General features: G+C 48.1%; 1 protein-coding gene across 1 annotated transcript in view; it reads right to left on the bottom strand.

Annotated features, from left to right (window-relative positions):
• The window catches only part of LOC144130144 (cubilin-like), a 107,948-nt gene extending 83,866 nt beyond the window's left edge, over positions 1-24,082 (bottom strand). The window contains exons 1-3 of the mRNA XM_077664159.1: positions 23,979-24,082; positions 20,152-20,342; positions 10,226-10,367 (exon numbers count right to left, since the gene is read on the bottom strand). Coding sequence (XP_077520285.1) covers positions 10,226-10,367; positions 20,152-20,342; positions 23,979-24,054 — 409 coding nt within the window. The 5' untranslated portion in view covers positions 24,055-24,082. The remainder of the gene's footprint in view (positions 1-10,225; positions 10,368-20,151; positions 20,343-23,978) is intronic.
• Between the last annotated feature and the right edge of the window lie 674 nt (positions 24,083-24,756).

Below are 24,756 nucleotides of genomic sequence, written 5' to 3'. Positions count from 1 at the left end.
TCATATTCCGTCTTTGAAGTATGATTGGTCTGTTCGTTTTACTAAAGTCGTGTCCTCCACAATGTCCGAAAGCGTTGCCATTGAGGCAGCTCTAAAGAAGCTACGGTGTTGTACGCCTCAACCTACTGTCATAATTACGGATTCAAAATCTGCCCTTCAAAGGTTAGAGTACGGTTCCCCACTGATGCCTTGAGTCTTAGATCCCTACGTTTGGTGCAGAATCTCCATAGCAAAGGCTTCTCTACGCGTTTTCAATGGGTGCCCTCGCACATAGGTGTCTTAGGCAACGAGATAGCAGACAACCACGCCCATACAGCTCTCTCCGGGATTCCAGTACATATAGTCCCTCATGAAGTCAAGCAAATGTTCAGAGATGTGGTGTTGTGCCACTTCAGTTCTTTGTGGAGCTCTCCTCATCAGCCATGTGTGACCAAGGGTCTCAAAAGGTACCAAGCCACTTTGCTGCACCGCGTTCGCACGGATTCTGCTCGTACGCCGGCGTGGATGTATAAGGCTGGCCTAGCGTTGTCACCATTGTGTTCAACGTGTGGTGTGTGTGGTGACATAGAACATTACCTCTTGTGCTGTACATTGTACAACGCGGAACGGGCTGTGTTATTCGGATCCCTCAAGAAGGCAGGAGTTCCTCACAGTTCTCTTCAGGACATTGTTTTCCCGCGCGGGAGCCAGTCGAGTAGAAGGGATGCTTCTCGCCTTCTTCTACTTTACCTGCAGGACACGGATTTGGCCTCCACATGGTGACCTCAGGAGTGTCTATTTGGGTTTTTGCGGACAGTGTTTCTGTGATTTCTATTAGGGTGTCGCTACGGTGGAGCAATTGCCGGCAGCAACTGCAAGGCTAATCCCACCGGTAGCCTACAACCACTCAACTCAACTCAACGTTTGACATGGATTGGTGCAGTGGAGAGTCCAGCCGCTGCTAAACGGCGGTGTAGACGAGAAGAGATTAACTCTTCCGATCCCGAAGTTGTCGCCAGGCCCTTGGCTACTCAACAAAGAGATAATGAGCGTAAGAAGGCAAAGAGAGCCGCGGAGATGCCCGAACAGAGAGAGGAACGGCTTGCCAAACGGAGATGCCAGACTGCCGAGCGTAATAGTGGCGCATAGCCGCCGAGATGGAGCCCAATGTCTCTCATTGCTAAACATATATTGACCACAACAAGCTCAGCCATGAAAACGAACCTCTCGCCACGTATATCCTGGCATATCCCAGCTAAGCCACTGCCAATTTAAGCCAACAGCTATCGGGGAACTGGCTGGCTTGACAAACCGCGGCTGGACCGGGAGGGGAAGGGGGCGGACGCACGTTCGAAGGCAACAATGACATGTTTGGTGCCACTTTCCAGATTTTGAGGGACGCCTGTCAACAGTCGTCACGAAGACGAGTAGTTAGGAGCCGGGGTCAATGCTCCCGTTTGTTATTCGCGGCGGTTGCGGCTCGGTTGAGACCCATAATTGCCCTAATGCGGGGGGCCGCCAGTGTCGAGAGTCTTCGAGAACCCTACGACACGTGAGAGTGTTTTTGACGCATTTTCGGGTGTTTCTCTTTAACTTTGTAAGGGAGAGAGTTTGAGTGATACTGTGGAAGTATAGGGCGTGGTACATAAATGTATTATTTTGAAGGTTATGTTTATGCATATAGAGAGACAGTTTGTAATCATATAAATTAGTTGCTTTAAGCATATTACGTTTAGTAAACAAGGGGCCAGTAGATAGCTGGCTAGGGTTTCCACAAAAGTTCTCAAGAATTCGTAACACCTTCTTTTGTAGTCGCTCCAGTGTATTGTAATTAATGATAGTTGTAACTCCCCAAACTGAAATGCAATATGAAAGACAATAGTAGAAATTAGCAAAATATATTGTTTTTTTGAGCCTCGCTGGAAGTAATTCTCTCAGCTTATAAAGACAGCCGACTGTTCTACTTAATTCTATCGCTATCTTGCTAACATGCGTGTTCCACGACATTGTTTCTTCGAACCATACGCCTAAAAAATTTTCTGATGTCACACGCCGCAAAGCTGTACCTTGAAAATTTAGAACTAGCTCAGTGTCACAGGCTTTGTCATGTGGCTTGAAAATAATATACTTAGTCTTTTTAACGTTCACGGTTAATCTGTTTTAATGCAACCACTCTTCAAGTTTGCTCAAAAAACTATTTATGACAGTGTTCAATTGAGTTACGGTTTGTTCGGAGAAAAAACTATTTGTGTCTTCAGCGTACATGACCAGTTTCGGGGAAAGAGGCAAATTACACAGGTCATTAATATACAAAGTGAACAACAAAAATCCCAGGATCGACCCCTGAGGTACACCATGTTTTACCGTTGTAATCGAAGAAGTCAGGTTACCAACTTTTACACACTGTTTTCTGTCTTAGAGATAACTTTTGATGAGATCAAGGGCGACGCCACGTATGCCATAGTCTTGCAACTTTGAGAGTAATATATTATGGTTTACACAGTCAAATGCTTTCCTGGGGTAAATGAATAAGTCTACATCGAATTCTTTGTTATCAATGTTCTTAAGTATTTCCTCTTTGATTTGTTTGGTTTATGGTTTATGAGGGTTTAACGTCCCAAAGCGACTCAGGCTATGAGAGACGCCGTAGTGAAGGGCTCCGGAAATTTCTACCACCTGGGGTTCTTTTACGTGCACTGACATCGCACAGCACACGGGCTTCTAGAACTTCGCCTCCATCGAAACTCGACCGCCGCGACCGGGATCGAACCCGCATCTTTCGGGCCGGCAGCAAAGCGCCATAACCACTCAGCCACCGCGGCGGCCCATCTTTGATTTGTAGTAAGGCCATTTCAACAGATTTTCCTTTCTAGAAGCCGTACTACGAATCGCTGATAGCATGGTATTTAGTAAGGAAATTTGTAAGTTGAGCATTAATATTCTCAAAAACATTAGAAAATACGGGTAAAACGAATATCGGGCGATATTTTGATATATCACTAACACTTTCCACCTTTGTGGACCGGGGTTATATGCGCTTGTTTAAGGTCAGAAGGAAAGATACCAGTTTCAATCATTTGATTGATTATAAATGCGAGTGGTACGGCTATAATCGGTGCTACATGCTTAATAGGGACACTGCTCGGGTCATCTAGTCCAGCAGCGACATTTTTTCGGATTCTGGCAATGAAGATGACTTCTTGGGAAGTAACGGGGGAGAATATAACTGAATTGTCAAGCCTTGGGCGAAGTATTGAAAACGAGTTACCACAGTCTCTGTTTGGAGAAATGTATTCGCCAACGTTAGAAAAGAACTCATTCATTGCATGTAACGCCTCTATATCAGTCTTCCCATCAGCAAAAGCTGCAATATTAAGAGGGGACTTAGCTTTAAGGTTATTGGACAAATTATTAATTTCTTCTCATACTTTCTTGGGTTGTTGTATATTTCAGCAAATAGACACTGATAGTGGTGCATTTTTGCTTTCCATAAATCGGCATTTAATTTCTTACGAAATGCCTTGAATTGTTTTAGTTGAATAGTATCCCGTGATTGGAAGAAAGCGTGCTACATTTTGTTTTTCACTCTTATTTTCTTATGCAAGGTGGTCGTAATCCAAGGCTTGCGTATTTTTTTCCTTCGCAGACACTTGTTCACAGTCGGTCGGGCTGCGCCGACGTTTTCTTCATTTCCAACGGCGCCTTGAAACCCACCGGAGGCGGAGAAGCACAGCGCGCACAGCACCTGCCGCTCCACTGACAGCACACATCCCAGTTCAACGGCGAGTTCGTCGCATAGTCACTCCGCAGTCTCCATAAGTCGAAGTGTCGAAATAACTCGTCCCGCGCGTCAAAGTCGTCTCATGCACCGTCCTACACCGTTGCTCGCGCGGTCACCCGCGTATACGACGATGTAAACAGCAGCCATTATCTGTCTCAAACGCTTTAAGACTACGTTTTCCAGTCTCAAAAAATTGTCTCAATCTGTTCGCATAATTAGGTGAGCAACGTCAACACTTCTGGGCCGTTTACGACGTCAGCTAGTGGAGCAAAAAATCAAAATGGCCGCCGTTCACGGGCTACCAATAGGAGAGGGGCAACTGAGACTGTTTTGCATCCACAAACAAAGCGAAAAAAGCGGCGTGCCGGCTTTACACTCCTCTCAAAGAAGCATCGACCCGATGCTTTAAAACAAGTAAGGTGACTAGAAAAAAATGAGACGGACTGTGCACAAAAAGCGCCGAGAGTGGGAAAACAGCGTCCTTTAGGCACATAATGGGGCTTTAGGCGGACGACATGGGCAACTTCTGGTCGTACGCGGCGTCGCTGATATGCAGTCATTGCGTCAGGGATGACTTCATAGTCCATAGCTTCAAAACACTGTAGCGCAACCAAAGACGAGGACAAAAAAAGAGAACAGAAGGAACACCACGAGCGCTTCCTTCTGTTCTTTTTTTTTTTGTCCTCGTTTTTGGTTGCGCTACAGTGTTTTGAAGCTATGTACTGCAAACAAGCCCGAAAACTCACCCTACTGTTCATAGTCCAGTTCGCCTAGACGATGAAGAACCTTGTAAGGGCAGAAATTGCCGCGCAAAAGCTTTTCACTCAATCCACGGCGGCGAATGGGCGTCCACACCCAGACTCGGTCTCCTGGCTGATATTGCGCGCGGCGTCTCCGTAGACTGGAGCGTCTGGCGTCGGTCCGCCGCTGGCCTTTGATCCTTAATCGGGCTTCTTCTGCGCGTTGAAGGTAGGCGGTGGCGTCGATGTTATCTTCTACGGTAACTTTGGGCAGCACGGCGTCTAGCGTGGTCGTGGCCTCCCTTCGATGGACTAGCCTAAATGGCGCCTTCTGTATTTCTGATTCTGTATTTGTATTGTATTTCTATCTTTACAGTAGATATTTGCTTCCAATGTAACCGGACCACCACCGCTCTCGCATGGAATGCCCGAAGAGCACCTTTGGGGTATGTGGATAAATAAATAACGAAATGCGCGCAACGGATAGATTACTATACTGCACACTTGGCAAGGGAAGACAAATGTAGAGAGTTTTGATTTTGTCTTCAGGTCTTGTCTGTCTCAAAGCTGTCAGTTTTCTCAACGAATCAGTTTCTATTCACAGCGTGGGGATCCCACATTTGTTTCTCACTCAAAGCGCTTACATCCGCAATAAAACGCTGATTCCGTTCACCTTGATTGAGGTCTTGATTTTCGTTCACAAAGGTAATGCGGACAAAGGAGCCTGGTTCGCTCACTATAGAGTGTCTTTTTGTGACGTTACAAGCATTGCAATGAGAACTTTTGCTTCATTTAAGCCCTCTCTTCAAAACAGTGCTGCCGCCTGAAGCTGCGGCAAAATATCGTTGAGCGAATTACCTTGAAAAGTTTTTTTTTCATCTCAAAACAGCTAAGTCTTCAGATGCTACATAAAACCAAACCAACATCCAAATATCTCTCATTACCCATTTGTGTGATCACTCGAGCTCTGAATCTGCAGAATGCCCTCTTATAACACACAGCACGGGAACATTTCCCTAGGCTGGCATTTTTTTATTTCCGTTGTTCAGACTTGCCTCTGATACCGTTCAACCTTCACGTCTCCAGCGGCAGATAATGAACAGGTAAAATAATTAACTTGGAAACGAACAGTCACAAAATGTATGAAGAAAAAGGAACGCCGACCAAAAGGTTGTTGTTTAAAACGAGACGTTTCGGCTTCCATACGGAAGCCCTGATCACTGGGCGGAAAGCCCAAAGCACAAAGCTTCAGTGCGTCGAAGTAATCGCCCCAAGCATCTTGCGTACGTAGGCGGGAGATTGCCTGCGTTGTTGTTAAGGGTGTTGTCTGTAGTTTGGATTATCAGGGATTCCAGATAACGACGTGACAGCCAATTCTTTTCTCTTGCGATGACTGATGCTTCCTCCCAAGCTATATTGTGCGTCGCGGCTTCCACGTGTTCCGCAAGTGCATTAGATGCAATCTTTTGGTTCCTGACGTCGTTCTTGTGGTCCCTCAATCCCCTTTCGAAATTCCCGCTCTCGCCGATATAGCAGTAGTCGCAGTCTGCGCAGGGAATCTTATAGATGACGCCAGGAAACTTCTCTTTCTTTATCTTGTCTTTGGCGGCCACCAGCTCATGCCTCAGCTTGCACGCAGGAACGTGAGCGACGCGCACACCGTAAGTGCGCAGAACGCGAGCCAAAGACTCGCTCACGCCCGGCTCATATGGGATAGCGGATATGGGATACCATGGAAGCAATGGGATACCATATATGGGATACCATGGAAGCAATAGAAACTCGCGGACTGGCTTCCTTCGAACCGCGCCCAAAGGTTTTTGTGCGTTACGTCGACGATTGTTTCTGTATTATCAAAAAGAATGCGGTATGTCCTTTCACAGACCATATCAATAGCATGGAAGATTCCATTCAATTCACTGTTGAGGAGGAGGCTGCACGCCGTCTTCCTTTTCTGGACGTTTTGGTGGAACGCCGTGGAAACCACCTTCTTTCAAAGTTTATAGAAAAGAAACCCACACAGGCCGGTATCTTCATTTTAATTCTGTCCACCCGGTTTTCCACAAACGCTCCGTCGTGGCTTCCCTCGTCCGACGTGCCAAAAACATCTGCCCAAGGCCAGAAGATCGGGCTGCTGACCTACGCCAAGTGCGCCGAGAATTGAGTGAATGCGGCTACCCCAAGCACTTCGTGGATTCTGTCCTTCAACGGTCTTCACGCCCATCAGAACCAGTTGGTCCTCCTTGCCGAGCCCGAGCCGCTATCCCATATGTAACGGGCGTGAGCGAGTCTTTGGCTCGCGTTCTGCGCACTTACGGTGTGCACGTCGCTCACGTTCCTGCGTGCAAGCTGAGACATCAGCTGGTGGCCGCCAAAGACAAGATAAAGAAAGAGAAGTTTCCTGGCGTCATCTATAAGATTCCCTGCGCAGACTGCGACTACTGCTATATCGGCGAGAGCGGGAATTTTGAAAGGCGATTGAGGGATCACAAGAACGACGTCAGGAACAAAAATATTGCATCTAATGCACTTGCGGAACACGCGGAAGCCGCGACGCACAATATAGCTTGGGAAGAAGCATCAGTCATCGCAAGAGAAAAGAATTGGCTGTCACGTCGATATCTGGAATCCCTGATAATCCAAACAAGAGACAAAACCATTAACCACAACGCAGGCAATCTCCCGCCTACGTACGCAAGATGCTTGGGGCGATTACTTCGACGCACTTAAGCTTTGTGCTTTGGGCTTTCCGCCCAGTGATCAAGGCTTCCGTATGAAAGCCGAAACGTCTCGTTTTAAACAACAACCTTTTGGTCGGCGTTCCTTTTTCTTCATACATGAATCTTCTACCCGACCAGACGAGTTTTCGTCAGACTTTAGATTTCATTACACTACGACGGTCGTATGGCCATCCTTTCATCACTCAAGTGCGCCAGTACGTTTCGCTATCCATGCGACTCTGCTTTCAAAGCCCATCTGGATTTTAACCTCATATGCAAGGCTAGGAGCCTCATTCCGAGATCCCTCCGTCTGCTGCGACCTGTTGACACGGCGTTTGGCCACAGCGTGGTATCAAGAGCGGAACGGCAACTGCTTCAAGCCAGGATCCTAGATTGTAAAGCCTCTATCAGGCACCTGCAGAACGAAGTCTTTTTTGCTCGTCGCCGCCTCGAGCACCAGTGTCCGGACGACTTCGCCAGCATCCAGTTACATGCTAACTACAAGGTGAGCCTCCAGTCCCACCAACGAGAGTTTTCCCACCAAAAGAAGTTATCAAGGCTGCTGCCTCGCGAAAAAGTGTTTGCGCCTGGCCCGTCCACTTCGACAGTCCACAACCTGTCTTCTTACAGGCCTACTCGAGCAGAACTCGCCGTACTTACGCTCGGGATGAACTTTAACACGAGACCTGCGCCGGACGCAAGAAAAATCGTCTGTGCTGTCGAACGCGCTATAGGTCAAGTAGATAACAACCGCCGAGATGAGGCCCGAACTCGTGCAGTCAGCATCCTTGCCAAGCTTCCGCGACATCCTCCGACCCCCCTTCTTTCCGAGGAGCGTGATGCCATCAAAAGCCTGCGTAAAATCACGGACATTATTATACTTCCCGCTGACAAAGGCAACGCTACCGTCATCTTGGACAGCAACGACTACGTTGAGAAAATGACTGGCCTTCTGCGGGACGACAGTACGTACTTGCCGCTGAAGCGGGACCCTACGCTCAAGGTAGAAACTTGCAGATTCTTTTGACTGACGTCTTCCGATTTGTTCCACCGGACCACAAGTCACTTTATTTCAAGCTCCTCTGCCACAATGGGTCAGCTCCCGCCTTGTATGGTCTCCCGAAGATCCATAAGCCAAACGTCCCGATGCGACCAATAATTGACTACACGATCGCCCTTATACCGCTTGTCGGGCTACTTACACAAGGTTTTTGCGCCACTCGTTGGGAAGGGCTCGACTTTCATACGTGACTCTTTCGATTTTATTGAAAAATGACGTGATGTCACGGTGGAGGACGACGAGGTCATGGTGTCCTTTGATGTGAAATCGCTGTTCACCAGCGTACCCGTGGATCTGGCTGTGGAGGTGTGCCGCTCAGCGTTGCAGAATGACGACGGATTGTGTGAAAGAACCCCTATCGAAGCATCGGATCTTCTGAAGCTGTTGCAGTTCTGCCTTGAGAACACTTATTTTGTTATCCGGGGTACAGTCTATAGACAAGTTCATGGTACTGCTATGGGCGCATCTATATCGGTGACAACCGCGAACCTTACCATGGAAGCAATAAAAGCTCGCGCACTGGCTTCCTTCGAACCGCGCCCAAAGGTTTTTGTGCGTTACGTCGACGATTGTTTCTGTATTATCAAAAAGAATGCGGTATGTCCTTTCACAGACCATATCAATAGCATGGAAGATTCCATTCAATTCATTGTTGAGGAGTTGAGGAGGAAGCTGCACGCCGTCTTCCTTTTCTGGACGTTTTGGTGGAACGCCGTGGAAACCGCCTTTCTTTTAAAGTTTATAGGAAAGAAACCCACACAGGCCGGTATCTTCATTTTAATTCTGTCCACCCGGTTTGCCACAAACAGTCCGTCGTGGCTTCCCTCGTGCGACGTGCCAAAAACATCTGGCCAAGGCCAGACGATCGGGCTGCTGACCTACGCCAAGTGCGCCGAGAATTGAGTGAATGCGGCTACCCCAAGCACTTCGTGGATTCTGTCCTTCAACGGTCTTCACGCCCATCAGAACCAGTTGGTCCTCCTTGCCCAGCCCGAGCCGCTATCCCATATATGCCGGGCGTGAGCGAGTCTTTGGCTCGCGTTCTGGGCACTTACGGTGTGCACGTCGCTCACGTTCCTGCGTGCAAGCTGAGGCATGAGCTGGTGGCCGCCAAAGACAAGATAAAGAAAGAGAAGTTTCCTGGCGTCATTTATAAGATTCCCTGTGCAGACTGCGACTACTGCTATATCGGGGAGAGCGGGAATTTCTAAAGGCGATTGAGTGACCACAAGAACGACGTCAGGAACAAAAAGATTGCATCTAATGCACTTGCGGAACACGTGGAAGCCGCGACGCACAATATAGCTTGGGAGGAAGCATCAGTCATCGCAAGAGAAAAGAATTGGCTGTCACGTCGTTATCTGGAATCCCTGATAATCCAAACTACAGACAACACCCTTAACCACAACGCAGGCAATCTCCCGCCTACGTACGCAAGATGCTTCGGGCGATTACTTCGACGCACTGAAGCTTTGTGCTTTGGGCTTTCCGCCCAGTGATCAAGGCTTCCGTATGGAAGCCGAAACGTCTCGTTTTAAACAACAACCTTTTGGTCGGCGTTCCTTTTTCTTCATACATGAATCTTCTACCCGACCAGACAAGTTTTCGTCAGACTTTAGATTTCACAGTCACAAAATATGGCCCCTTATCACTGAAGCCCCCTTTTGTTTGTTCTTTTTTAATGGCGCGTATTGCCTCAACGCTTAAAATGAAATAGTTTTATCTATAAAATTTTAAAAAGGATGGTGATATGAAGTAAAAACGATTGACTCAGCTTCATACCTGCAATGTTCGTCGTTCAGCGAAAACACACAAGTATTTATGTGCCCTAAAAAAAATCTGAGAGCCCCCTGTTCACGGAAATTCAACTTTTTGTACTCGACAGAAAGAAAATATTGCCTCTTCAAAGACCGTAACAGCAAACGGACTTTGAGTACAAGCTTACCGAATCTGTATGATATGTTGAAGCCCATTCCAGACATGCTGGCATCTGTTTTCATAACTACGGTGACGAAGTTTGTGTCCAGAAGAATGGGCTCGACGACTCCTTTTCCACAAAACGTCTTCTTCCAGTTTCCAAAAGAATACTGCACAAAAAGCGCGGAGCAAAAATTAATGAAACGCCAAGTTCTACGATTGTCGATGCATGCACACGATGTGTAAGATTCAGTTCATGTCTTCATGCAAAATTTCACAAGAGGCGCGTATATTCAAAGTAACTGAATCACAATATTTTTTTGGTTTTCAGTGCATGAACACTGTGCTCGATAACCGGGTGTCAAACGGAATTTTGCGGGTTTGATTTGAGTTCGGGTTCATGCTTTTCGGGTGCAGCTTCAGGTTCAACACTGGAGCGAAATTCCGTACTGGTTTGAACCGGTTCAAACAAGTTCGAACGGGTTCAGGAGCCAAAAAATTCAACAAGCGTAAATTTTCTAGTCAAGCCACATGGTGCTGTCTTTTTTTTTTCTGTGCGTGACGTCTGTATGCAGACTAAGAAAGACAAACTCCGCTTTTTACGAGACATTTCAGATAGACCCACTTGAATGTACTGTGCACGCAGAAAGGTGTAAGTATTTACTGCAAGAGCCGGGGACTGAAATAAACCAAAAACATTTCGTTGCCTTGAAGTGCGATTGCGCCTTTAAAACGAACGGCAATTTATTTTTAAATTTGGTTGCATCATGCGCCATGCTTTCACGTAAAATCGACTTTGGAAAACAGCGTGGTCACGATAAGATTTCTATCAGGCTATTAAATAATGATGTCATACGGGCTGGAACCACAAAACGGTGCGATCCGCGTGAGCATACATTTTCTCCAAGCACCCAACATGAGATACTGATTTCTTTACAGAAAGCCAGGTGTTGGTAATATGGTGAATTTGTGAGGGCCTTTTCCGTCAGAGACGTTTGTAAGCCGATAACCATAGATAAGCTTATCCAGAAAAGGGGCCAAATAAGGACATTACAGGGATTGGGAATGTGGCTACAAGTTTAGAAAACTTAAGCTTCTGAGTAAGCGTCTAAGGAAATTTACAGACCTAAGAAGTAATTAACGCAATTAGACTTATATGCTAGCGTTCCAACACACGAGCGACAATATCAGACGAAAAGTTGGCCACATTTAACGCTAGAACCTTATCCAGTGAGGCTAGCCTAGCAGTGCTGCTTGAGGAACTAGCGGGCATTGAATGGGATGTCACAAGGCTTAGTGAAGTTAGGCGGACGTGTGAGGCGTATACAGTACTAAAGGGAGGGCACATACTGTGCTATCGCGGATTAGCGGATAGGCGGGAACTAGGCGTGGTATTCCTCATCAATCAGGATATAGCTGGCAACATAGAGGACTTCTATAGCATTAACGAGAGGGTGGCAGCTATCGCAATTAAGCTCAATAGGAGGCACAAGCTGAAGGTGGTGCAGGCCTACGCACCTACATACAGCCATGATGACCAGATCGTTGAAAGCTTCTATGAAGACGTGGAATCGGCAATGAACAAAAAATGTCTATATTTCAGAAATGTCTATATGTACTGATCTATTTACTTCATATGCTATTTATTTTCAGACCAGTGAATTCTATGATTTCCTTTTCTTTCTTGACTTCTGATGCAAGCGAATTCTAATGTTACATAATATTTATTCTTTACGTATCTTCTGCCTTTTAAAAATCATTTTCAAGCACAGGAAGGCTTTGAAGGCGCACGTACTCAATAATGGAATTTTTCGTTGCTGTCTGTTGTGTGTTGAAGATATGTTTTTCAGATATCTGTGTGAATGATACATCATGCTGCCCTGAACTGTGGGGGCGCAGAGGCTCTGTCAGGCATTTTGCCTTTACTTCTGCCCCCTACACGGAGAGAATCCGTGAACCAATAAACATTCAAACAAACAAAAAAACAAAAATCACAGTACACTGTACTGATGGGCGACATCAATGCGCAGGTGGGCGAGAAGCAGGCTGGCAACCAGGCGGTAGGCGACTGTTGGATAGGTTCTAGGAACAGCAGGTGAAAGATATTAGTAGAGTTCGCAGATAGGAAAATAACTTCCGGATTGAATACCTTCCACAAACGAGAGAACAGGAAGTGGACCTAGAAGAGCCCTAATGATGAGACTAAAAATGAAATCGACTTCATACTATATGCGCTCAACCTGGCATCATTCATGATGTGCAGGTCCTCGGAAAGGTGCTTTGTATCGACCACAGAATGGTAAGGTCTCAAATTACCTAAGACTTGAAGAGGGAACGGAAGAAGCTAGTGAAGAGGAAGTCCATTACTAGATAGCGGTAAGAGGGAAAGTAGAGGAATTGCTGATATCGTTGCACAACAGACATTCAGCTCCAATTGAGCGCCGTGGCTACAACCCCGGCTGACTCTCTCCGGTCGGGATGGCACTTGTCAGACGCAGTTAATTAAAGGAAGGCGCTGTTCTCCTCTTCCCTCCTTCGTCTTGTACCATCGTTGGTCGCCTCTTGCGGCGAACCAGACAAAGGGAAGGTCATCACCCCCCCTCGTGAAGACCATGGGAAAGATTTCGCAGGTTCCCAGCCCATCCCTTTTTTTCGTGCGGTCCCCGTGGTGTCAAACGACCTGTCGAAATTTCTGCTACCGCGTGGTCGTTCCGGTCGATGGAATCTTCGTTTCAATCCTCTTCAGCTGGTGTGCATCCCATTCATAACAGTGTGCAATATTTTTTTTTCAATTAATCAAATCAGTTTTATTCAAACGGCCGTTCATTTTCGTGTTTTTTCTCGCAGCATTTCTCCACGCATTCTTGATCTCTTGCGTATATGCGTGCGCGTACAAGTGGTACATATCTCGCTTACATAAATTCGGGCTGCGGCGTGCGTAAGGATCTACACGCTGTGTCCTCCATGTCACCAACGCTTTGTGCATATGTGTTTTGCTTACGATGAAAAGAGCATGTCTACGAAGCAGTGCTGTGCAGACAGCTTGCTTTTTTCTTCTGGTTGATGCAGTGCGATTCAAGGGGATTTGGATTCGTTTTCTCCTAATTCCTAACATGAAGAATGATGAGTGACGATGAATTGATGGTTACTTGGCCGTTGAACAGCAGAAATTCCGTTTGGACAGTGGCCGGGCTAGGTAGAACAGACCACTCTTGTTTGCAGGCCCCGCGAACTTTGTGAACGACGTGAGGCAAAGAAGGCTTGTTGTAAAAAAGAGAACTGATCTTGAGCGCATATGGCGTAACAGAGTTTCAAATTTTTGAAATGACTCCTTGGTCCACCGTCCGTGTTTTAGCTGTAAGTCTAGCCTACAGACTGAGAAAGAATAATTTGCAGCATTCACTCCCCGTCCAAACTTAGAAGGTGGTTTGGTTTATGGTTTAAGGGGGTTTAGTCTCAAAGCGACTCAGACTATGAGAGACGCTGTAGTGCAGGGCTCCGGAAATTTCGACCACCTGGGGTTCTTTAACGTGCACTCACCTCGCACAGTACACGGGCAGATAGAATTCCGCAGCAAGCCGTTCCGCATACCAAATCGCTGCATCCGGTCAAAGAAATGGGTCGTTTCGTTCCTTCTGCAGTGTTCAAGGCGTGTTGCTTCTGCTAGAATGAATTAAGCCAGGAGGTGACTCAGCCGCACCTGTCTTCCACAGACGGTCAGGCATTGATATGCGACCTTTTTAAGACCGTTGCGACAAAGGACTTCCCCAAACCTGATAGCGGTGCCTAGTTTCTGCCACTTCTCTTTGTTCGATGGGAATAGATATTTCCTGGAACTAAGACCTCACGAGGGCATCAAAAAAATGGGAAATTAAGAGTTGTGTACGATCCCGTCTATCTGAGCACCGCCGGTGCAATATCTCAACCATTTCTTCCACTTAAAAAGCAGTATACAACTCTGGTAATGTACCATGAAAAGAAAAAGTGTAATCTTCACTGTAGTTCACATCACCGCTGAAATAACCATTTCACATTCGTAGAACATCACTTAGGTACGGAATATTCTTCCAGCCGCAGAGCGGATGACATCAACATCACTGCTTGCTCCTCGCCGCGGCAGCATACAGCCTGTAATGGTGCTAGTCGATGATTGCCTAACAAAGGCAAAAACAGTCCTGAATTTTACACAAACCACAGAGAAGGACAGACAGGACGGGCGCTGACTCCAACTGTGTTTGTTGAAAGCCGCATGCTGCGTTTATATAGCCCGAAGAAGGTGGACGCATGCGATTTCGTCACATGGTAAAAAAACAGCAAAAAGCATCACACAGGCGAAAACTAATCACTTTCGTGTATTTTTTAGCAATCTATGTTCACTTGCTCCCAGAGAGATAGAAGTATTGCTGACGCTCGTGTCACCACTCTCTTTGATAAAAAAAAAGCCTTCTTGCAGTTCCCCAGCGAATCTATCTTTAATTCTAGCTAGATTTCTGATTTCCCCAAATCGTGGTTCACAGTTATTGTTTTTTTTTTCATTTTTATCAATGCAAGAGCGACAATCGGCGGGTAGGTTTTCGAACGAATCTGCCATTTGTATCAACCGTTTGATTAGGCTCAGTCAAAAACTGTTAAGAGGGTCATTGCCACCCTTTCTATGGAATCCGCACTCCTCAAGTCGTACTCTCACATTATTCGGGCGAGGTTAATAGACTGCGCAGCAGGGCTTCCTGACCCCGTCTTGGCTGCCGTGACCGAGACACTGCTGCAGAAACTCAAGGGTAGGCCAAGGGGGCAGGGCCGGAAAGATTTCGGCGAAGCCAAACCAGTGGTGACACCGTATATTCACAAGGTTGGCCACAATCTAAAACGGGTTGGCAACAAGTACGGAGCCCCCTGGTCTTCTCCGCCCCCTGCAAATTGGCCAAGATGTGCCCCAAGGTTAGCAGCGGTGCCAAGGAAACATCTGGGTGTGGAAAGAAGCACTCGAAGCACTACGTAAGGTGTGCCACGGGAGTGGTCTACGAAGTAACCCTTACATGTGGCAGTGTGTACGTCGGTCAGACTGGACGCTGCGTGAACAAGTGTGCTGGGGAACATAAAAGGTCGTTAGGGAACGCGTCAGATTCGTTCGAAAACCTACCCGCCCATTACCGCTCTTGCATTGATAACAATGAAAAAACTGTGAACCACGACTTGGCGAGATTAAAATTCTAGCTAGAAGTAAAGACAGCTTAGCTCGCGAACTGGCAGAAGGCTTTTTTTTTATCAAAGACAGAGTTGACACGTGCGCAAGCAGCTCTTCTATCTCCCTGCGAGCAAGTGAACATAGATTGCTAAAAAATGCGCGATAATGAATAGTTTTCGTCTGTGAGTTGTTTTTTTTTTTTACCGTGTGAGAAAAGCGCATGCGTTCTCCTTATTCGGGCTATATATATGCAACATGCGGCCTTCAATAGACACAGTTGGAGTCAGCGCCCGTCCTGTCCGTGTTTCAAATTTAGCGCTGCTTCTGCCTTTGTTGGACAATGTTCCACCAACTAGCGCAACAACTGTTAGCTAGTCGATGATGCAGAACACGACTTAAAATCGGCATGTGCCATGCCAAGTCTTTGTGTGTCCCGTGACTACGTGCTGTTTTCTAATCAAATTCATCATTCACCCGGTAGCCAAAATGTCTCGACACAGCGGGCGAGGGCGGGGTTTCCTGCTGCCAATAATTGCAGTCCTCAATTCTATACTGACAATGAAATATTGCAGAGTGTCAATCAGTGGCCATTTTCACTGCCGGTTCTTATTTCACTGCTTTCTTCACACTCTTAACGCAGCACGCCTTTTTTTTCTAGCATCCAGCTGCGCGGTGCCCGTTGGCTCCGAACGGAGTGGGCCACAAAATAGCGGACTCCGTAGCAGACCCTGTACTACAGTCAACTAGAATAGGGGTAGTGTGCTCACTGGCCGGGCTGGAGTGAAGCCGCCACTGTCGCAAAAAAGGCGGCATGGCGGCGCTGCTGTCGTGTTCACTGTAGGAAGGCAGGGAAAGCGGTCTAGGCGTGTACGGGATAGAATGCCGTGTTACTGCCAAAAGATCGTGCCTGCGCGGACTAAGCTAGTTTGCATCATGTGTGTTGTTCAACATTAGCGGGTGTAGGTTTAATAATATCCTCATTCGCGCGAAGGCAGGGCAGAGTCAAGCGCGTGGAGCGCAGGTGCTCAGCGGCCGCTACTTTTCGATTCCAAGAACTTATCAGCTGGAATTGCAGACACGACGCTCCGCATCGTCCGACCAACGCGACTTGAAAGCATATGCTTTGAGCCCACCAGTTCGGCTACGGCGTGTCGCTTTATTCCCAACTTTAAAGTAGACAAATATCGCTTAAATCAATGCTAATGATGGCCGTGAAACCACACAAATGCTCGCCGATTTAACTCCGGCGTTCCACTAGCATGCAGTTCATTTCGCGACTCGTTCGCTTTTTTTCAAATTGCCTGTACCCACCAATTCCTTTGAACTCGCATGCTGTAACTCCTCTGCCATAGGATCAGCATAAAGGCGTTCAGCTCAGATCTGAAATTTTGGTTTATGGTTTTTCGGGGTTTAACGTCCCAAAGCGACTCAGGCTATGAGGGACACCGTAGTGAAGGGCTCCGGAAATTTAGGCCAAATGGGCTTCATTAAGGTGCGCTGACATCGCACAGTACACGGGCCTCTCGAATTTCGCCTCGAATTTCGAATTTACGCGGACGGACGGACGGACGGACGGATGGATGGATGGATGGATGGATGGATGGATGGATGGATGGATGGATGGATGGATGGATGGATGGATGGATGGACGGACGGACGGACGGACGGACGGACGGACGGACGGACGGACGGACGGATGGATGGATGGATGGATGGATGGATGGATGGATGGATGGATGGATGGATGGATGGATGGATGGATGGATGGATGGATGGATGGATGGATGGATGGATGGATACGGCTGAACCCTTTAAATCGGGCGGTGGTTCAAGCGACCTAGCCATGACTTGTGAAATTTTACAGATTGACAGACAGACAGACAGACAGACAGACAGACAGACAGACAGACAGACAGACAGACAGACAGACAGACAGACAGACAGACAGACAGACAGACAGACAGACAGACAGACAGACAGACAGACAGACAGACAGACAGACAGACAGACAGACAGACAGACAGACAGACAGACAGACAGACAGACAGACAGACAGACAGACAGACAGACAGACAGACAGACAGACAGACAGACAGACAGGACGGACGGGCGGACGGATGGATAAGGCTGAACCCTTTAAATCGGGCGGTTGCTCAAGCCACCCAGCCATGACAGTTTTCGGAACGGCGGCGGCACCTAGCGGAAAAGGGGGAAACTAAAAATCGTCGACACCGGCGGCTTCACCTCGGCTTATGGAGACGCGGCGCAGTGAGCACACTAACCAATATTCTAGTTCACTGTACCTGTACGGTAGCGAGGGAAGAGGCACCCTGGGAACCTGGTCGAGGAAGCCCCACCGGTGGCAGCACCTGCCATAGCAGGGCAGTGGTGCTTCGCTTAACCGTTGCACCACTGTGCCAGACAGCTCATCGGCGACAGAGATCGCGCCTTAATATTCGCTGACCGGAGGTGTTCAGCGTACACGTCAGAATGGACGAAGAAAAAACTCTACTCTGAATCAAATAGCATAAACGTACAGAGCTTAAAGGTGCACTAAAGAGGAATCTGAACTCGTCTTTTTACCGCGGGAACCCTATCTACACGTTCCGGGCATTCTTAGAAATTTCGAATTATTGTCCTGTGCGGCCGATTGCCCTAATTAAATCGGAATAAAGATCCCGGCTCCCGCCTATTTTTTTTTTTTTTAACTGAGCGCCGTAGGTAGGAAGAGTCAACAACGCGTCAGCTAGTCCCGTGGCGGCTTGCCGCTCTGCCATCTGCGGAGTGACACGTAAATCAAAGAGTCCACGTGTATTTTTATTTCCGTGGGCTTAATTTGCGGCTATATTGCCTGTGACTGAAACTGGTTATTCACCGAAACCTAAAAAACAAAATAAAAGCGAAAGCTAAGCCGCCGCTGGAGTGGCTGAAAGGCACTCCACTCGTTGGTTGACTCCGCCTACCTACCGCGTTGAGTTCGAAAAAAGGCGGGAGCCGGGACGTTTAATCCGATTTAATTAGGAAAATCGGCCGCACGAGGACATAATTCGAAGTTTCTATGAATGCCCGGAACGTGTAGATAGAGTTCCAGCGGTAAAAAGACGAGTTCAAATTTCTCTTGAGTGCACTTTACGAGTAACACGATTTCCAAAAGACGTGACAGTGTAGTGTAAACGCTGTGGGGGGGGGGGGGGGTGAATTGGGGAGATAAGTACGTTCACCCCACTCAATCGCGGCTGACACGGTTCAAAGCCGCCCGGACCCCACCCCGTGATCGCGTACGCTACCGAGCGCTCGCCGACCCCGGCGGGCCTTGCTCTGGGGGAACAAAGGAACGACACATTGGCTGACACAAACAGGCATTTATTGCTACAGCAACAATAACGCCAGCTAGCAACAAGGTACGCTAATGAATCGAGGTCGTCCGACTCACCAGCAAGGTTCCGAGCGCCAGATGTGGGGTTTGACTTGGGGAGATAAGTACGTTCTCCCCACTCAATCGCGGCTGACACGGTTCAAAGCCGCCCGGACCCCACCCCGTGATCGCGTACGCTACCGAGCGCTCGCCGACCACGGCGGGCCTTGCTCTGGGGGAACAAAGGAACGACACATTGGCTGACACAAACAGGCATTTATTGCTACAGAAACAATAACGCCAGCTAGTAACAAGGTACGCTAATGAATCGAGGACGTCCGACTCACCAGCAAGGTTCCGAGCGAATGTTCGCCCGCGCTAGGGCAAGGGATATAAACTCCGCAGGCCGGACGGGACGAGTACGGGAGCCTGTCTCCCGTCGCTTCTTCGACCCGCCGGCGAAGAGCGGAGCCGCGAGCGATGCGTCCGCTCGCGGCGATTATCCCAGCCGAAGCCCCTCTGCCCCCTCTCCCGCGCGCGGGCTTTGGCAGTCTCCGCGCAGCGATGCTGGCGCCCTCTCTTGTCAGTTAATGTAACTCACAAGGGAATGCGCTCAGCCTCGAGGTGAGACCGCCGCTGCACGGTGCCTCGCGGGAAAGCAAACTCAGGGGGCTGCAGGGCAGGTCCCCACAACGCCTGACGAATTGCGAAGTTACATAAACCTAAGACAAAATACATGGCATGGCTGAATTAACCCACGGGTAACGCCGGCGCAATGGCTGAAAAAGATGCATAAACGTACAGATGTTAGACTACTCAACAACTCTTGAAGATACCTGGGCGCAGGCGGGTTGGAGCACCGCCCGTATTACTCAACGACAAAGAACAGGGTTTTTTAGAACGACATGCGTACACTTGGCAATTCGTTGATTGGCCGGATTCAGTTATTGACAGTGCAATGATAGTACCTTTTTCTGGTCTGTTTAGCAGCGTATACAGTTTGTTATTGGTCCCGGCTGATAATGCCGCGGTTGAATGCAAAGAGGATGGCGGGTTTTGCTGCAGTAAGTTCGCCACTCCTCATGGTCCTGTTTCGTTCTTTGCGCCCTTTCTTTGTGTCTTTTCTGTTTCTTTCTGTCCACAGTGATCACTTTCCGTAACAAATTAAATGAATGGCAACGTGGCCTAGGCATCTCTTCGTCAGTTGAGCTCAAGTGGTGGGAAAGACTGAGGTGTCCGTGGGTCCACAAAGACTACAAAAAGGCATCTAAACCAGCGCAGCGTAAAGTAGCATTGTTCAAAGTTTGAAACCGAAATGCGAATGGTTCCGAAAAAAAAACAGACGTTTGTCACATCAGGCTCACCGCTGCATACAAAACCGTAAAGGAAGCCGGGCGAGTTGAGGCGGGCGCACCCTGAGGAAGTCGTACGGGCAGTCCGAGCGGCTGGCATCGTCCTCGATGTCTATGGCGTGCTTCTCGATCAGAATGGCGAACTCCTTGGGCGCAAATATGTACCAGCGGCACACCGCCGAGTCGTCGTAGTGGTCCGGGAAGTTGGGCGACTGGAAGTGGCCCCGGAACTGAGTCAGGAACCCTCCGCACGCTGCGCAGCGAGAGAAACGGCTGCAGATGCGGCCTCTGCAAACGGGACTGGCAAAGAGTGAAACTGGGAATTTTCTATCAGTTGTTTGAGGCTTTTATAGCGTGGCTTTTCAGACATGAACATAATCTTAAAGGAAACCTGGAACCCAGTCATCGACATTTAGCATGCTATTTTCAATCGTTTGAGATGCCTGCCGAGTCTGTCTGGTTGAATCCACGCCAGGCAGCAACAAATGGCAACTCAATCGACCGCACTCCTAATCGGTTACCCGACAATACACAACCGGCCACTTCACGAACGGTCAAATTGGCCTAGGAGTTTCAGGAATTAATTTTTTTTAGCTCCCTATGTCAGCAAACTAAAGGGAACATTATCCGGAGACTGTGGCGAACCTGAAGCCGCACGCGAAGCCGAACTTAACCGAAAAATTCCAATGCTTTCCACGCGACCGGTATTCAGCAGAAAAAAAAAAGCTTCATTCCAGCGCTCAGCAAGGCACGAACCACAGGAGGCGCAGGCAGCAGCTAGGTTTTGAAAAAAAAAAAAGCAGCGCTGGAGAAGGAGGCGACATTGCACTTGTGCCCACTTCCTCGTCCGCGCTCGGAGCCAACCAACTCGGCCGGCACCATCGCCGCAGCTGCCACCTCGTTAGAATTACTCTTTTATCGATGCTATGGCACACCAACCAGCGAAAGCACCGAGGGACGAAGGGATAGGAGACGGCGAACGAAGCCGTCCAGCAAAGAATCTGCGACACCGCTGGTCTTATGCGGTTTGCAAGATAGCAGAGCAAAGAATTACCAAGCCCACTCAACTTCAGTCGTCCCAGCTGCTTGGTCTGTACTTTGAATCAGAATTAGTTTTGAGGTCTGAAATAATGTTTGGTGATTGAGCTTACAGACCTCACTTTTGTCCATCCTTTATTTTTTTATTTTTTTAGGAGTTTTATGCATATAGCTATGAATCTTGAATAAACACTGATTTTGAAGACATGTCTTTCTGCCATACTAAGTTAGTCAACGTTTCTGAAGGTCCCTTAATGTCAGCCGACTAAACAAGCTGACTATTTAACAGAATCTATAGTCCGTGTGCGCTGTTAACGAATGTCACTTATAAGGTCCGCTGCTAATCTCCTTCTTAAACAGGGATCCTGCGCTTTTTTTTGGTTACTACCATTTCGAAACCTTTGGGGCATATAGCATACAAAATACTTTATATGAAGCAGGAACGTCAGAAAAATCTGCTCTGAATATTACACATTATTTTCACCCAGAAGCTCCAGCACATAATTTTAGCTCAACCAGTAAGCGCTACTTCATCAACTACCTTTCTTAGTTAATACCTGCACTGCGTTTGGGGTAGTAAACAATTAGTAGCAACCTAGTAACTGTCGCAGAGCGGTAGTAACTACAGTCGTTACTAGTTTTCTCAGTAACTTGGACGAGTTTTTTTTAAGAGTGTAAAATACACGTTTTATGCGTTATTTTCTCCGAAATTGGTATTAAACAATACGGAACTACCCATACTCAAGTTTCTAAGCAGTTAGAAATGTCGGTTACTTGCGCGCAGCGCTTAGGACACTGCTGGTTGCATGGAATCGTTCAGGACATGTCCGATAGGCCCGGACCATGCACACCTGATCGCCTCGGCAGAAACGAAAGTTGCAGACGGGGGGCCTGTCGATAATTCGAGCTCAGTAATCTTTGTTTGCAATAAATTCAGACAAACGGAGCTCATCTTTTCACACAAGGCTGTCTTTTGCACCGACAAGTGCTTCGGAACTGCGAGAATACCGCCGTTGCTGAGCAAGGTCACCGCGAGACGAAACTGCCACCTTGGAGGTCATATTGACCATAACTGGAGCAATAAAAACGCGTTACGGATCACCATCATCATCAGCCGGATTGCGCCCACTTCAGAGCAAAGGCCTCTCTCCAATTAACCCTATCTTTTGCCAGCTGGGGCTACCATATCTCCGCAAACTTATTAATGTCATCCGCCCACCTAACTTTCTGCCGGCCCCTGCTAGGCTTCCCTTCTCTTGGAATCCCCTCCGTTACCCTTAAGGACCAGCGGTTACATGACTTCGCATTACATGCCCTGCCCAAGCCCAATTTCTTCCTCTCGATTTCGACTAGGATGTCATTAACTCGCGTTTGTTGCCTCACCCACTCTGCCCGCTTCTGGTCTCTTAACGTTATATCTATCAGTTTTCTTTCCATGGCTCGCTGCGTTGCCCTTAATTAAAGCTGTACCCTTATCGTTAGCCTCCACGTTTCTGCCCGCAGGTGAGTACCGGCAAGATACAGCTTTTGTACACTTTTCTCTTGAGGGATATAGGTAAACTGCCATGCATGATCTGATAGAACCTGCCATATGCGCTCTGCCCAATTTTTATGGTTTATGGATATTTAACGCCCCAAAGCGACTCAGGCTATGAGGGACGCCGTAGTGAAGGTCTCCGGAAATTTCGACCCCCTGGGGTTCATTAACGTGCACTGACATCGCACGGGCCTCTAGAATTTCGCCTGCATCGAAATTCGACAGCCGCGGCCGGGATCGAACCCGCGTCTTTCGGGTCAGAAGCAGAGCGCCATAACCAGTGAGCCACCGCGGGGGCTCCACCCCATTCTTTTTTTTCTAGTCATTTCCCTCTAATGATCCCGATCAGCGGTCACTACCTGCCCTAAGTAGACGTATTCCCTTACCCTTCATACGCCCCTTACCCTTAGCCTTCATGCGGCTGACGAAAAACCTGAATCCGTAACTGAAGTACAGCTCTTGTGCAACATACTGCATGGCATTAGTTATCCTGAAGTGGCCTTGGACAGTCTGAGCAGGGAGCAACATTACACAATAAGTAGTGAGGTGTGGGAAGATGTGAGTCGATATGTTTAAGCCAAGTTGCTACAAATGAACAAGGTCGTTAGAAACAAATAAAAAGAATAAAAATGGTTTTCAGTGCTTCTGGAAGGCGATGTAAAGCTGGCAAAAGCAGCTTGCGTATACAGCTTAGAAAAAAGTATGGAACAGAGGAACCTTGCAAGCACTCACATGTATACTTAAAGGCTAAAGAAGAAGCTTGAAATTTGGCTGAGGACAGCACGCAGTGAGCTCTGGAAAGAAAAATGATAACGCAAGAGTGGATGAGAAAAAAATCCTAACTGAAAGTAAGACGAGAAACCCAATGGAGAGCAGAAAGCCGGCGGTATCTGATGGCAACCGAGCGGTTTTCAAGACAATGGAAGTGTAGCGGGAGGCAGGAATGGCATATTCCAGTGGGCGATCCGGAGCACCTTTTCTTGCTCCGCAAACCGAAAGGCACATTTAAAAGGGCAATTTGCGCTCAAACTGTGAGTTTTTATCGTTTGAGGCGGATTTTTGTCCCTTCGCGGATTCTGCACCGGATCGCCGATTGAAATGCGCCATAGGAGAGTTACTGCGGTGGCAGAACAGCTAGGGGCCTGCAGCGGACGTAGCGTGGCTGCCCTGAACACCACTTGACGTCACTTGCAAGAAGATTCGGTACGGCGTTACTCTCTTGACAGCACAGCTTCAGATACGGCCGTGGAAGAATTCGATTAAGGCGCTGGCACGTTGCCAGAGCCAGAGCAGATGGATGCAAAACCAACTCACAGGCGTTGCGCGCCCAAGCAGCTGGCCACAGGACGAGCAGCAGCACCAAGAGGCTCCTGACCTGGGCGGGCGGCATCGGAGCGGCTGCGTCGTCCCGAAGCAGTCTCTCTGCCACTCGACACCGGACGCCGCCTCCTGCCGCCGCCGCAGGCGCGGCGCTCGTCGGACGGAAACGTGCATCATGTGAATGGACCTTATTCTGGAGGGCGTGGGCAACAGGAGCTGCCGAGAAGCAACATGGCGCAGAAACACGTCCAGCGGCCGGGCCGCTCGGCCACAAATAAAGGTTCGAATTGCCTTCTTCACAATGCAAATCTACATGCAAACGAAATATGCTGCTGTACGTTGTCTCGTAAGCAGCAGTCGCATAACTCCCTTCACTCTGACAGTACACCGTCTAGATTGCAGGTGAGGCCCTGATGTCTTGATTTCCCGATTTGTCGTCTTTTTCAGTCCCGACGCTCTGCAAGCGCATTTGCGGTCATGCGTTGCTTCTATATATTTTCAGAATCACCCATTCAACAGACCTGTTAGCATGCTTGCATTAAACGCATCTATCTCAATTTCGACTTTCACATTTACTGTGTACCATAGCCGTCTCAGGCTGCTCAGGTAGAACTCAGTGTCGTCAAAGTGGCTTTCCGGTGGATGTAGCGGTCAACATTCTACATTTCGAAGAGCTCCGAATTATCGGGCTGCCTTTTTCGCGTTACTACCTGATCGACCCCTATATATAGCCTTCGTAATGTATCAAGTGTCACCGGTTCTGCTACCGACA

Source organism: Amblyomma americanum, chromosome 1 (genome assembly GCF_052857255.1).
Source record: "Amblyomma americanum isolate KBUSLIRL-KWMA chromosome 1, ASM5285725v1, whole genome shotgun sequence".
Taxonomy (NCBI): Eukaryota; Metazoa; Arthropoda; class Arachnida; order Ixodida; family Ixodidae; genus Amblyomma; species Amblyomma americanum.
The sequence above is the reverse complement of the archived record's forward strand: the minus strand, read 5'-3'. Positions and strand labels throughout refer to the sequence as shown.